At 29.8% G+C, this 14,503-nt stretch overlaps 1 protein-coding gene and 1 non-coding gene across 2 annotated transcripts; both read right to left on the bottom strand.

Moving 5' to 3' along the window:
• Positions 1 to 9,500: 9,500 nt before the first annotated feature.
• LOC107447601 (uncharacterized) lies at positions 9,501 to 13,319 on the bottom strand. Its single transcript, XM_016062549.3, has one exon. It carries the CDS (start codon positions 13,268 to 13,270, stop codon positions 10,586 to 10,588), a length of 2,685 nt encoding a protein of 894 aa, XP_015918035.3. The 5' UTR covers positions 13,271 to 13,319; the 3' UTR covers positions 9,501 to 10,585.
• A 605-nt stretch (positions 13,320 to 13,924) lies between these two features.
• LOC122270128 (U1 spliceosomal RNA) lies at positions 13,925 to 14,086 on the bottom strand. Its single transcript, XR_006225618.1, has one exon. It is a non-coding gene; the product is annotated as a U1 spliceosomal RNA (small nuclear RNA).
• Between the last annotated feature and the right edge of the window lie 417 nt (positions 14,087 to 14,503).

The following is a 14,503-nucleotide window of genomic DNA, read 5'->3' as shown; positions in this document are numbered from 1 at the left end:
AGTACATGTCATTATAACTTTGACATATTCAGTTTGATACGTGTATTTGATCTTTCTTATTTGTATTGGTATTTCTCCGGCAAAATAATAGGTAAAGAATAAAGCTGTCAGAAAGAAAATAGTGTGAAAAAGTATATCGAACACCAATAGTGGATTATTTTTGGTGGATAACATCTTTGCTTGTGATTCAATAAGTATAATACCAAGTTCCGAGAACATAAAGAATATAAAAGACAAAGTATGAAAGAAAGAACTACTTGAAAATGTTGCTTGAAGTTTATTTAAAGTTTCAAGTATTCTTAAATATCTTTTGGTGAATTCATGTTGTTTCGAAAAAAATGATGTAGTTGCGAAAGCTATTTTTAAATCTTTAAGAAAATCTTTTAATGATATAGTTAAATAACGACAGTTTGTCAAATACAGAGTCAACATCGTTAAATTGCAAAACATGGTCAAACACCGGAGTGTGGACTTTAACCAAAATATAGTTACTTCTAGACTCTTGTTGTCCGTACTGAAATGATACATAAAAAAATCATTAAACTCAATTTTAAATTTATCGTTTGATATTCCACACATCAAAGTAAAAAATAAGCATGGATATATAAATATAAGGAATATCATTAACTTTGTTTTGCATCGTTCTTTGGCATTTGTATTGTTGTTTTTCGGTATAATAATTGCGTTTAAACAACTTATCAGCTGTATTATGTCTTTCCTTTTACTATGCAATGTGTGCCAAGCTAGTAAAATAAAAACCCACGCAGCCATATCAGCGATGCTAGTTCTAAGATCTTCCATTCCCATATACTGATGAAATAGTGACAAAGCAATGTTATCTAAACAGGCGAAATTAAATATAAGAGCAACTATTGCCCCTATAATTTCGATGGCTTTAAATTTGGATTTGACTAATCCACAACTAGCTACGATTTCAAGTAAAATAGTAGTAAGTTCATTACATTCTCGAAACATATTGAGATATTTTTTGGTTCACAAAATCGATCTGAAAAACTTCGTTCCTTTTTTATGCATTTGTTCTTAGAGTCAATTTATTTATTTATTTCAAAATATGTTGATTTCGAAACAATCTTTCTCTCAAATAGCGATAATTCTACATTGGTTGAAACACAAGGTGTTGCAAAATAGTAAATAAAAAATAAAATATATTAACTATTATATTAATAGAATAAAGAATAAAATTTTCTGGAAGTAAAAAAAAATATTATTTTCTCATTTTATCGATTGCATTTAATAACACTGTTTGACTACTATTGTTTTGCTTACTAGTATAAATATTTTTATAAGTCCATCAAACTTTTTATACAATGAGAAGATTTTGAAATTAAATGATGAAATTTGTAATGTTCAATAGAAAAAAAAAGGAAATTTAAAAAAAAAAACTTTATGACGAAAATATGTTTTATGATGCATACTGATTTAAATGATCAATACGCCGTAATTAAAAAACTAATATTAATTTTAAATTTATTTATCCTAGTTTCTTTTGAAAGTGTTTCCTTCTTGGAGACTTCAATCATGGCAAAATCGTTTCTATCAAACAATAAAAGATCAAATAAATTACAAAATTAAAATATTAATAAATTAAGTATCAATTAATAAAATTAATTTTTTTCCACGAAGTACTTTTGAAAAGAAAAATAAGTGGATCAATAACACAATAATCCAATTTATTAAAAATATATTGCTTGTTTCAAATTTTTTTTTTGCACTGTCTAATTAGTATAAAGAAAATATAACTAATAAATATTAAGAAAATATAAATATTTCATGAATTATTTTAAAAATCATTCATAAAAATAAAATTCTTAATAAGTTTCTTGCATAAATAAATAATAAGTTTCTTATTTTTTTATTTATATAAGCTAAGCATCGTACTTTAGACAAACATTTAGTTATTTAAATAAAATATTGTTTTTAAGTCTATAAGAAGAAAATAATAATTTCCTAATAGCGAATAAAAGTAAAATATATTGTGGCAAAAAAATAAAAGAACAACCCTGGATAATTTTTAATCTAATGATCGGATCCTCACGTTCTAGGACTCAAACTTAACAGTTCGAGGGGGTAGCTTCAAATCTGCTAATTAATTAGAGCAAACGATATTTTAAGTAACGAAATTAGAACCAAAATCGTACTTTCTCTGAATAAACATCGCTTTTTCAACTGGATATGTCTGACCCTCAAAATATAGGAGATAGCCGCAATCTGGGAAACATGGTCCCAATAACGACCAATTGATCACGAAAGCGGTTCAAAATTTGGACCCCTTAATTAAAAAGTTTTTTTTTTAAATTTAAATCTCTTCGGAACTATTCGACCGATTACATTCAAATTTTATATTTTGCCATGTAAAATTAAAATTTTTTTAATAATGTAAAAAATTGTACACCCTACAATTTAAATATTTCCCCCACTACAATTAAATACAATGATAAATATATACTAAAAGTTATTTTTTGTATGGAAAGCTTTGGATAAATGTATTTTATAATTGTGCGCAAAACTTTTAATCAGCTTAAAAAGTTAACTAGAAATTTTGAAGTGCTCAAAATTTAGATTAGCATTAAAGGGGAACAAACTTTGGACTGTTCTCCTGATTAAACTGTTGAAACCATGTTTCCCAGATTGATACTATCTACCATATTTTGGGGTCAGTAATCGAAATCCGTCGAAGGAAGGTGTGTTTATTCAGAGAAAGTACGTTTTTGTGTCTGATTTCGTAGCTTATTAAAATACCGGTTTTACTCATTAATTAGCATATTTAAGGGCGCACTTCGAAAATTGAGTCCTATAACGTGACAATCCGATCATTAGATCACAAGTTATTTAAAGTTATCCTTTTTTCTCTTTTTTACGCACTGCACATGCATACTAAATACCTACACACATAAAGGGTGCGCTATTAATTTCCAGAACTGATCTAATAACTGCTGAAAATATTGCTCTTTTCATTTTAATATGTTATTAAGTAACCTCTACTCTATATGTTACTAAGTAATGCACAATGAAAATTTCAGAAACAGCTTCTGAAGTTCTCCTTCGTATTGTTCTTTAATCCTTAAACCAAAAGAGGAATTTAAACATGAGCGTTACAGGAGCCCAATTTTTGAGGGGGACGAAATTGAATGAAAAAGTCATGACAGTTCTCTAAAGCTCACATGTAAGAAAAGAAATTCTTAAACATCCTTAACTATATGCAAAAAAAAATTTTATAACTTTTATCTCTTTCTTGTTTTTAACTTCGAAAAATTTAAATCGATAAAATTTTCTTTATATGTCCCCCTCAATATTGAGGTGTGAAATATTGAGGGGGACATATACCAACTATTTCCCCCGCCAACAACTACCGAAGTAGCTTCTGTAATTTATATGGCTGAGTACAGAAATGTATTACTGCTAGTGATTCCTATAAGTATTACATGAATTGCGGATACGTAACTATTAGCAAATTCATTTAGCAAGCAGGAGTTCTATTAGCAAGCAGGAGTTATTTAGCAAATTCTGGGAATTGATAACCGCACCTCATTTAAAATAGTTCAGTTGAGTTGCTTTAAGTTTTAAACGAATAAAAATAATTTTGAACAAAAAAGCATTCAGTTTAAGTATCACGTGAAATTCAATACGAGTAAAAAACAAATCTTGTTCTAATTGTATTTTTCACCATTAAAAAGAAGAAAAAAATAGCGTCATTTTTCTTAAGAAATAATATGTCAGCATAGTAAGTTGCATCGACAGTTTTAGCGTTGGTCCATCAGCTTTTAAATTTATAATAGCGTAAGAAATTTCGTTATATTTAAGAACTTTGGGAAATATAGGGATAATCCACACTTTTTCCAAAGGTGATTTTTTTTTTTATCAGACTAATTTTTAATATTATTTCCAGATAGGTACTTACAAATTTTTTGGACCCCGGATTCGGACAAAATTTAGTCATTGAATATTTTTTCTCTCGAACATGCATCCTTAAGGAAATAACATGGCAAACAAAAAGTAGAATTTACAACCGGATTTATTAACATTCGTGGACGCGCAGTTACATGAATGAACAATCAGTCAAAATTCTTTAATTCGATCCAAAAAACATGGCCTATGTGTAGGAGGTGTTTTCGGGATCATTGTATTCTATACTTGTAACATATTTCTAAAACAAAATAATTCTCAAAAATTCTTATAGTTCTTGAAAATTGCTAGTGTTTTACGGGAATTTGTCACTAAATATTTTAAAACTGGCAGCACTTTTACTTAATATAGTCTTTTGCTGAATCAAATAAAATGAGTTATGAAGAGATGATTTTTTATAGCAGGCGTTGAGCAGCTGACCCAATTCTGTAGCCGTAGCCGTTGTGTTCAACTCCGTAGTCTTATGATTTTGAACCCAACCCAGAAGACAAAGAAGCTCTTGTATCAAATATTGGTACAAACTAGCAGAGGGAGCAGTGATGGCTCAGGGGATAGAGCTTCCACCTTCCAATGAGGCGAACCGGGTTCGAATCCCAGTCGACACGAATTCCTCATCCGGCTTGCACCGACCACAGTTCTGACGTGAAATATCCTCAAGGGTAGACGGATCATGAGTTAGAGTCCCCTTGCCGTCAGACTAACCGTGGGAGGCTATCGTAGTCTTCCTCTCCATGTAACGCAAATGCGGGTTAGCTCCATCTAAAAATCCTCCACGAAGGCAAATTTCTCCCAATACTTGATCCAGGAGTTCCCTTGTCTTCCGGATTGCGTTCAAAATTACAAGGCTACGGAGTTGTACATTAGTTGTCGTAAACCCATAAAAGTGGGTCGGCTGTTCAACGACGGTTATATAAAAAAAAAAAGAAGAAAGAAAAAAAACTAGCAGAGGACTTTCTGATGGAGCTAACCCTCGTTTGCGTTACAAGGAGACAAAAACCACGAAAGTCTCTCACTGTTAGCCCGAAGGCCAGGGGATTCTAACTGGTGATCCGTCTAACACTGAGAATATTTTACATCAGCATTGTGGTCGGTGTGAACCGGGAGCATAATTCGTACCAAATAGCCACAGCTGGTTGAGAACCTGGGTCACCTCATTAGGAGGCAAACGCTGTATCCCTTAGCTACCGCAGCTTGGTTAGACCATAAAGACTGTTTGCGTAAGAACAAGCAGAAAAGTCAAACGTAATTTCCCCCAGACCATTATATTTCATTTGCAAATAAGGACTCCATGACTATCAGGCTATTTAGTGATTGTCTCTGAATTGTTGCTTGATTTAAATTGACCTTGTTTAAATCATGATTTCAGTTGGTTTTGCCCAAAAAAAAGATATTATTTACTTAAAAATTTTGATAACATTTACTGAGGAAAATGATTTTAATTGGTTTTCATAACTTTAAAATTTGTGAACGTTTAATAGTTCAGAATGTTTCGTAAAGATCTCCCAAAATATTTATTTTTAGAATCCTTAGCAAATATGAAAACAAAAAAATCATTCCCTTTAGGGGTCACAAATTTATATTTAACCCAGGAAAAAACAATAAGGCTATCGAAATCTGACAAATCACAATGGAAGACTGCGAATGCAATAAACGATAGGAAATGCTTCATTGCTGGAGAGGAATAGAAAGTCGATCATTAGAAAATAGGAGCACCTTAACATTTCAACTTCAATTAAACCTGTTTTGATATTTATTACATTCACTTTTCTGTACCGTAATTCGCCAAACTTCGATGGCGTTTTTGTTTTTCTGAGCAGGGTTCTTACGGTCCTTAAAAAATAGTAGCAAAATTAAGAAAATGAGATATATCTTATGGTGACTATTTTAAAAAGTGGGAGTAATTTTCCTTACTTTTCAAGTTTTACTATTTAATTTTCCGTTAATCTTTATGAAAAGATTCCGTGATGTAGGCTATAGCAAATATTCGAGATTTCTGGTGACTTATTGTAAGAATGATATTATTAAAAAATATAACTTTATAGGACCTCCGTTAATCATACCAATAGCAGAACTATCAATCAACACAGTGACTGCATGTGTCTGGCAACCTAGCAGTCAACTTCATATTTCACTGCTTATTTAATTTATAAGGGCCTGAACTGTTTTAATTTTGCGAAATAAAGGCCTTAATGCTAAGAATAAAGTAAGGTACCTTATTTTATCTTATAAGAAAAGATGTTCCCGAAAAGGGATACATGCGCTAACAAAAGACTTAATAAAATCGTACTACACATTTTGTTGAACGTAATTACAGGTTCGAAGTAACGCCTACTTTCTGTAACGGAATGATAATGATAAACCTTGCTCAATGTGATGTACCGAAAATTCCAAAAATTTTATATCTTAAAGTCTTCAACAGCATAAAAACTACGTCAAAGAATAATCGGAGTAAATTTACTGAAAAGACTACAAGCAAAAGAAAATGTGATCACCGACTGACGGTGCTGCCATCCTTATGATTGATAGATTCTCTATAATATATTTTTAATTGGAAGTTACAAGAAATGGAACATGTCGCAGTTTTTAAAATGACAATTCTTACCTTTTGAATTTTGTTCTGTAGAAAAATGTAATTCTGATCGTTTCAAGCTCTGGACAGAAAGTAGGCGTTACCTTTCATTACTATATCCAATCTTCGAAAATTTCATAAATCTTAAGTTATGTTGCTGAAATTAAAATAATTTTAATACTAGTATAGGCGAAGAATATAGAGGGGAGCTCCCCTCTATATTCCTTCCTTATAGCAGGGGTTTGCAACTTACAGGAGGCCGGGGGCCACAATTAAAAACACAAATCAAATGGCGGGCCGCAACTTTATCAAAATTTTATGTAGGACTCTTTTATGCTTGAAGGAACATTAAATATTACTGTCAGATTTTTGCCAAGCTGTACAAAACAAAAGTATTGAATTACAAATGAAAATTAAAAGAAGATTTTTAAAAATATTTAATTGCATATTAAAAAATTCGCGCAATATACTCGGTGTAAATATTTTCGTCCAAAATTAGTGGTTTCAAAAAGTTAAATCGGAGAATTTCTGATACACTCATGCTAAATTATATTCACAAAATACAAAAAAATTAAATAAAAATGAGCAACATACATGATTATTTTTGTATTTGAATAAATATTTTCCTGGATGCAAAACCTGAGAAATAATCTTTTTTGCACCATTGGTATGATAAATTTCACAGAAACGAAGAAATGAGACTTTTATTAACGAGAAAAGTATTTTAAACACTTATAGATTTTTTACGCAAATTGTTTGCAAAAAAAATGACAACTAATATAGTAATTTATTCTGTGGGTTGCCAATTGGAAACCACTATCACCGAAATTATTTACTAGCGGCTGCGCTGAAACGAACGGGAGTCCACATCAGCTTCTCATTTTCTCATCTTGACTTATAGTTTGCGCATGCGCTAAATTCAGTAACACTGACGTCATTTATGTTGACTTTTAGCGTATGTAAGGACATGCGCAATTCTTTCCTTTTAAATTTAAGAGAAGTATTTAAAATGAACTTAAAAAATTGTTGAAAACAAATACGTTTTCTAAACCTGTGTGTGTGTTTTTTTGTAAGCCTAGCAGCATTAAATTGCTTGATTATTAATATATTTTTCAAGAATATCATTTAAATTAATAATATTTTATTTAATATTATTAAAATTAATATTTATTATAATTTAATATTATTAATAATTTAATTTTATTCATATTTATTATTATCACAATAAATTAATAATATTTTATATATTTAATTATATTTTACTGATAGTTTTCGAATAAATTATCTTATTCTAATAAATTATCTTATACATTTCATTAAATTATGATTCTAAAAATTTGTGTATTTATATTTATTTTGTTATAGCAGTAGTTTCTTTATGAATTAGTATCTCAAATTATGGAGAAATACCTGCATACAGTATTTGTAGTTTCTGTTAATACATATTTTTTATAAAGAGTCATGAAAATTTCAAAGAACAGAATGTAGAAGTAATAAAAATGCAATGCATGTAGTTTGTATTTAATTCTATTATAAACTTAGTTTCTAGAGTAGATTTATTCATAATTAATTCATTGTTGCAATTATTTAAAAAAAATTTAAGACTGAATTTTTTGAACATGGTCTAGAGTTGTTAAACAGAATTTTTCTGAAATTTATAGCTAACCTACTGTGAGAATAGTCCACATATTATATCAATGACTTGATTATTTTTCCACAATTTTTTGTTTCCATTTATTGTTCAAGATATGGATATATATTTTTAAAAATGGCCATAATTTGACTATGCTTAGCATTTTAAAGGAGTAAATTCAGGTTAAGCAAAACAAATTTTATTTACAAAAAGTTTAAGTACAGTCCATTCTGTTTTTTCATTGTAGTGAGACATTACTTTAGCATTTTTCAATAATTATGAAAATAACGATGTTATAAAAAGTAATATTTTTTAAAATTATTAAACAAAATGAACATTAAAAAATGCGGAATCAAATATTAATTAGAGGACATAATTCAAGACTGATTTCAGTCCTAGAAATTGAAGAGTGGAACCCATGTAAAATGCAATTATGAAGGTAGGTTTTTTCGAGTAAGTAAAATCATAATAACCTGAAACTTTGAGGCTGAACCACTGAAATTTTAAGAATGGGTGCCAAATATCGATACTGTGATAATTTCTATTTTATGTGTAAAAACATGTTAATCAAAAATGCTTATGAAACAAATTCTCTCAATAAATATTTATTAATGAATGTTTTTGCTATTTTTTCTTTACCAACAACATTTTTATGAAGACATTGGAAACTATAATATTTAGAATATCAATTTATTTTTTAAATAAAATGTGCAAACATTTTGCAAAGAGTTAATGACTTTCGACTTATTTAGGATTAAGATTGTTTGTGAGAAATTTAATTATATTTTTCTACTTATAGATCTGAACCTTCATTATTTCAATATTATTAAAAATCTGCCTTTTTGATACTATCAAAACAAACCCAATTAATTTAATATATTAATGATATTAATTTAAAAAACAAATTATAGAAAATGTTTTTTTTAAAATCAAGGATATTAAACTTATATCATACAGTATCATATTATTTATAAATTATTGAAATGCTAAATCTCAATATGAACAGCACTTAATTCTTTGGTGTTTAGCATTTCGTGCAATTATTAAGCTATCGTCTTGTGAACTTTTAGTATTCCAGATAAATATATAAAATACTAGTATGGGATGAAGATGGAACCAAACGAATAACACCAAGTAGTCAAAAGTTACCCAAATAAAAAATTGAGTAAAAAGCAATTTCTCTCTCGGACTAAATAAATGAAATGTTTAAGTTTGTAAAATTTTGATATTAATTTTAAACTACATAGTAATGCTCAATTTATAGGCATAGCGTAAGTGAAGACACACTTTGTTCATATGTTCTTGTATTGTATTGTGAAAACAATAATCAACAAAAAGATAACTAAATAAAAAAAAATGATATACCATGGAAAACTCAAATTTTATTAATATACAAAAAAGTAACTAGAGCTTTGCAGTCATAACTTATAGATAAAACAATGGGAAAATATGATAAAAAACAATGAATTCTTAGTGAGACTAAGTATAAGACACAAGATCTAATTAATCATAAATTTAAAAAAAAGCTCACATATATATATATGATGTTTCATGGAAAACTCATATTTTATTAATACATAACAAACTAACTCAAGTTTTCAGGTAACATTTTACAGATAAAACAATGTGAAAATACAATAAAAAATAATATGAAAATACAATGTGAATTCTCAGTGAGACTAAGCATTAGACACAAAATCAAATTAACCAAAAATTAAAAAAAAAAATTATGATTTGCTAGGGAAAGCTTATATTTTATTATTATACAAAAAATTTAAATTTTTGTAATAACATTTCAGAGAAAAAACAATGTGAAAATACAATAAAAATAAGAACAATTATTCATCAACTATGCCTTTATTTTTGATAAATAAATTTAATTTATATAAGGAATTTTCTTCTGATATACATCAGACAAGTGATTGCTAGAAGAAAAACTTCTAATTTCCTTAAGTACTTAATTTTTCATTTTAAATAGAAAATAAATAAAAGATTAATTTTTATACACAAAAGTAACATTAGTAAAATTTCAAGAGAGTAATAAAAATGAAATTGATGAGATTTTTTAAATGTACATTTCAAAATTTAGGCATTGTAATAGTGTTGGGAAATTTCCATGTCGAACATCATAGCAAATATTTATTTGATCTATCTATTACAATTAAGAATTCGAAACAAAATTGCTACTCATTAAAATAAAAGTTGCATTTTCCTCTAATATAGCTGCTATCCCTCATGAATGAGAACCCAGGAGACAAAAATAAAGACTGTACTTGTAGGGTATAATAATTAGCTTCTAAATAAAAGTTTGGAGCAAAATTTAAATTATCATAATTTAAAGAAATTTTTTCCCAATTTAAATTATTAATTTATGAAAGTCCACTAAGTAACAGTTTTGGGAAAAGCCACATATATTTTAAAAATTTTTGCTTATAAATGGTTTTAAAATTGTAAGCAATTTAACTTTCTTTACTGTTTTTAAAATTAAGGATTAAAGGTAAAGTTAAATTATCTGCATCTTTTTGTGTGAAAGTCATCTTTATGTTATCTGAGGAAAGCCTCTTTTTCTTTTTGGCCACAAATTTTCGTTGAGGAACTATATTTTTGTTGGGTGGATTACATTCCATTAAGGGAAACGTGGCTGATTTATCAATATTAACTATTGCATTTGATGTTGCAAGCAATGACAAGTACCCTTTCTGAATTAAATTACACTGTTCTTGTGTTTTTAAATTATCAATTAAATTAAAAAATCGATTTTTTAGATCAGTTTTAGTTTTTTCTAAACTGCTGACTTCAACCTCCTTTTGCTGGCATAATTCATTGACTAAAACATCTTGTTCATTATCATCATTCATTACTAAATTATTACTTAAGAAAGCATCAAGTTTAGGTATATCTAAATTTTCTGCATTATGCTTCTCATCCTTATTCATACAAAGGAAATGTATGTGCTTACACATATTCCACCTAATAGCTGAATCAACACATGAACATACATAAGAATGAATACATTCATTGCATTCATTACACTTTAAGTGGCATAGGCAATTTTCTTTATTTTTTGAAATGACATACATATCCTTGCCATCGGATGATGTAACAAGGTATTCATTTACTGAATCTGGAGATTTGACACAGATGAAGTTACAGTTGTAACTCTTTTTGTGGCGATTTCTTAAGTCTACCAGTTTTCTGGTCAATTTCCCTTTATGAATTATGATTAACCTATCATAGAGTCTGTCACGGAGAAAAAGCATAATGCCATTAATCGCTTTATCCAGCCTCTTAACATTTTTGCCATGCAAATATGTATATTTAAGAGTACGATGCATCCTTTCTAGGTGCATGTTAGTGTTTATACCTGAGTGTAACCGCTTACAATAAGCCCAACATTCTACATTTTCAGTATAATATTTTGAAAAATATTGGCCAAAGTCCACTGTATCAGGATCCTCTAATAACTTCTCTAAAGTAGCATTCATAAGAACCAGAAATGCATCCTCATCCTGTTCATACAACAGACACTTCAAGAGCTTGTATGTTGCAAGTTTCTTTTCTGAAGACACAATGCGCTTCAAATTCTTCCTCCATGCATGATCAACGTGCCATGCGCAAAACAGACGCTTCTCTGGCAATGGCATGATGGAGGACCATGCATTATAAAATGCATCCGCCATATCTGACATGAAGACATTGCACTTTATTTCACCAGTCTTCTTTTTAATTTCATCGAAGAAAATTTCTAGCACAAGCTGGTCACATCTACTAGACACCATAAAAGCACACGGAAACCCTTGTCGTAAGTCATCTATTACTAAAAGAGTTATTAACTCAAAACCATAGGCATTTAACCCATGTGTGCCATCAAGGCACACACAATCTGTTCCAAACTTATTCAGCAGCTCTATCTGAGCTTCTGTCATAATGATTAATGTGAAATCTTCCATGGAAAGGAAAGGGTGTTCCACAGAAGTTTCACCTTGTGTTTTAAAAAATAGCACACAAGAATTTTCAGAGCTTAGTTGCTCTTTCACCCACAAATTCACACTAACAAAATCATTTTCATGCTTCATTACAGCAGATGATAGATGGAAAGACTTCTTTATATTATGAAGGTCTTTTTTGGTCAGTAAATGTATTCGTTCCAATCCTTTATCACTCACACTAGTTCTGATACAATCAAGAATAGCATCAAAAGGGATGTTTGAAGCTATTTTATTTGCTAATGCAAATCTCTCTTGCTTCGACATGTGCATGTGACCTAAGTCACAAGCATGTCCCACATGAGTTTCTGTAAATATGACTTTACATTTGTCATCATTTTGTTTATGAACTTTGATTTTAGCTGGGCAAAATCCATTAATTTTATTACTGCCACTTATTTTCAAATGTCTCTTCCCCAAACCTTTGGAGACGAAGCTCCCGGATCTGTGGCACTTGTAATAAACTGTAACAGTACCATTAACATTTCTCTCATCACTTCTATATTTTCGAAAAAAAGATTTTGTATTTTTTTCCATTTCTAATTTCCAGACTTCAAAGCTCGAAAAAGAATCAAAATAATTTTCTGAAACTGCAATGTGAATGTCATGAAAGTCAATAAAATGCTGTTCTACATTTACAGATCTTTCACTGCACAAAGGACATATCCTTTCAAATTTATAATTTATAAGACCATGTTTCTCTCTTTCGTGGCTTTTAAGGCTCCTTTCATGCTGAAATTTGGAAATGCAACCAGAAAATGTGCACACAAAAGGTTTTTCGACTTCTGATGAAGTTGATGTTAGGTGTATGATATCCAAGGTACTGGAATTAACAATTTCTGTTGATTGCACTTCGATTTCTGATGATGTTGGTTTGTTTTCCAAGCTACAGGAATTTTCTGTTTCTGTTGATGGATGTCCATGCACACTGGCTGCGTGTCTCATCAAATTAAATTTGGATGCGAAAGATTTATTACAAACTTTGCAAAGAAATTTCTTTTGTCCATTTAATGAAGGCTCTTCTACTTCCTGATCGTGAACATTTTTCATATGCCTCTTTAAATTAAATTTCGAAGAAAAAGATTTGTCACAAACGCAACAAAAAAATTTATTTTTTGATGGTCCTGAAAAGGACCGTTTTTCATCATTTAAAGACATTTCATATAATTAGAAGCTTTGAAAAAAAAACGTAAACAAACCTGTTAGCAAAATGTAAACAAACCTGTTAGCAAAATGTAAACAAACTGCACAATCATCTCCCAGAGTTCCACGCGCGCATCTATCTCTAACGTCACATTGTGACGTCACTGAGCAGGAGCAGATGAGAAGGAGGAGTGGGCTTTCGTTCGTTTCAGCGCAGCCGCTAGNAATTAGAAGTAGATTTGTAAAAATATTTAATTGCATATTAAAAAATTCGGGCAATTAACTCGGTGTAAATATTTTCGTCCAAAATGAGTGGTTTCAAAAAGTTAAATCGGAGAATTTCTGATACACTCATGCTAAATTATATTCACAAAATACAAAAAAATTAAATAAAAAAGAGCAACATACATGATTATTTTTGTATTTGAATAAATATTTTTCGGGAATGCAAAACCTGAGAAATAATCTTTTTTGCACCATTGGTATGATAAATTTCACAGAAACGAAGAAATGAGACTTTTATTAACGAGAAAAGTATTTTAAACCCTTATAGATTTTTTACGAAAATTGTTTGCAAAAAAAATGACAACTAATATAGTAGTTTATTTTGTGGGTTATCAGTTGGAACCCACTAGTACCGAAATTATTCTTATCCTCCTCTTTATATTAATAGGGACAGCGCGAACGCAGTCCCAACTACCAAAAATTATGCACCCCAAGCAATCACAATTTGTGAATGTGGCGAACGTCAACCCCTCGCAGTGCAATGAGAGGTCTCTGCTCGGGGGAGCCTCCTTGATGATCAAGGCATCCCCAGTGCCAGGTAAGTATGATAGTTTCGAAATTCATAAAAGCTATATAACAATTAACTGAATATATGACTGGTAGCTAAACAAATTTAAATATTTTATTAAAAATTTTGGTCACTGTAACGTTTATTGCTTGGTAAAACTACTTTAAATTCATTAAAAGTGTTGTAATATTTTAGACAAAGGGAATGAAATATAAGGGGTTAAAAATATAACCTGTTTAACTAATATAACTACTCTTTACTCATGAGAAAATAACAACAGTTTCAGTAATGTTTTTCTAAGTTGAAAAGAACCAGGATTACAGAATTCATACTAACTGGTCTGATGTCTGAGGCTGGGAAGTAATCTAAAATTTATTTATCTTGAAGTTGCCGTATCATTGAAGTTGAGACAGAGGAGTGAAAAACACACTGAGAGGAAAAAGGAAGCCCTGCAA

This window comes from Parasteatoda tepidariorum, chromosome 5, assembly GCF_043381705.1.
Source record: "Parasteatoda tepidariorum isolate YZ-2023 chromosome 5, CAS_Ptep_4.0, whole genome shotgun sequence".
NCBI classification, from domain to species: Eukaryota; Metazoa; Arthropoda; class Arachnida; order Araneae; family Theridiidae; genus Parasteatoda; species Parasteatoda tepidariorum.
Note: the sequence above shows the minus strand (reverse complement) of the source record. Positions and strands in the feature narration are given on the sequence as shown.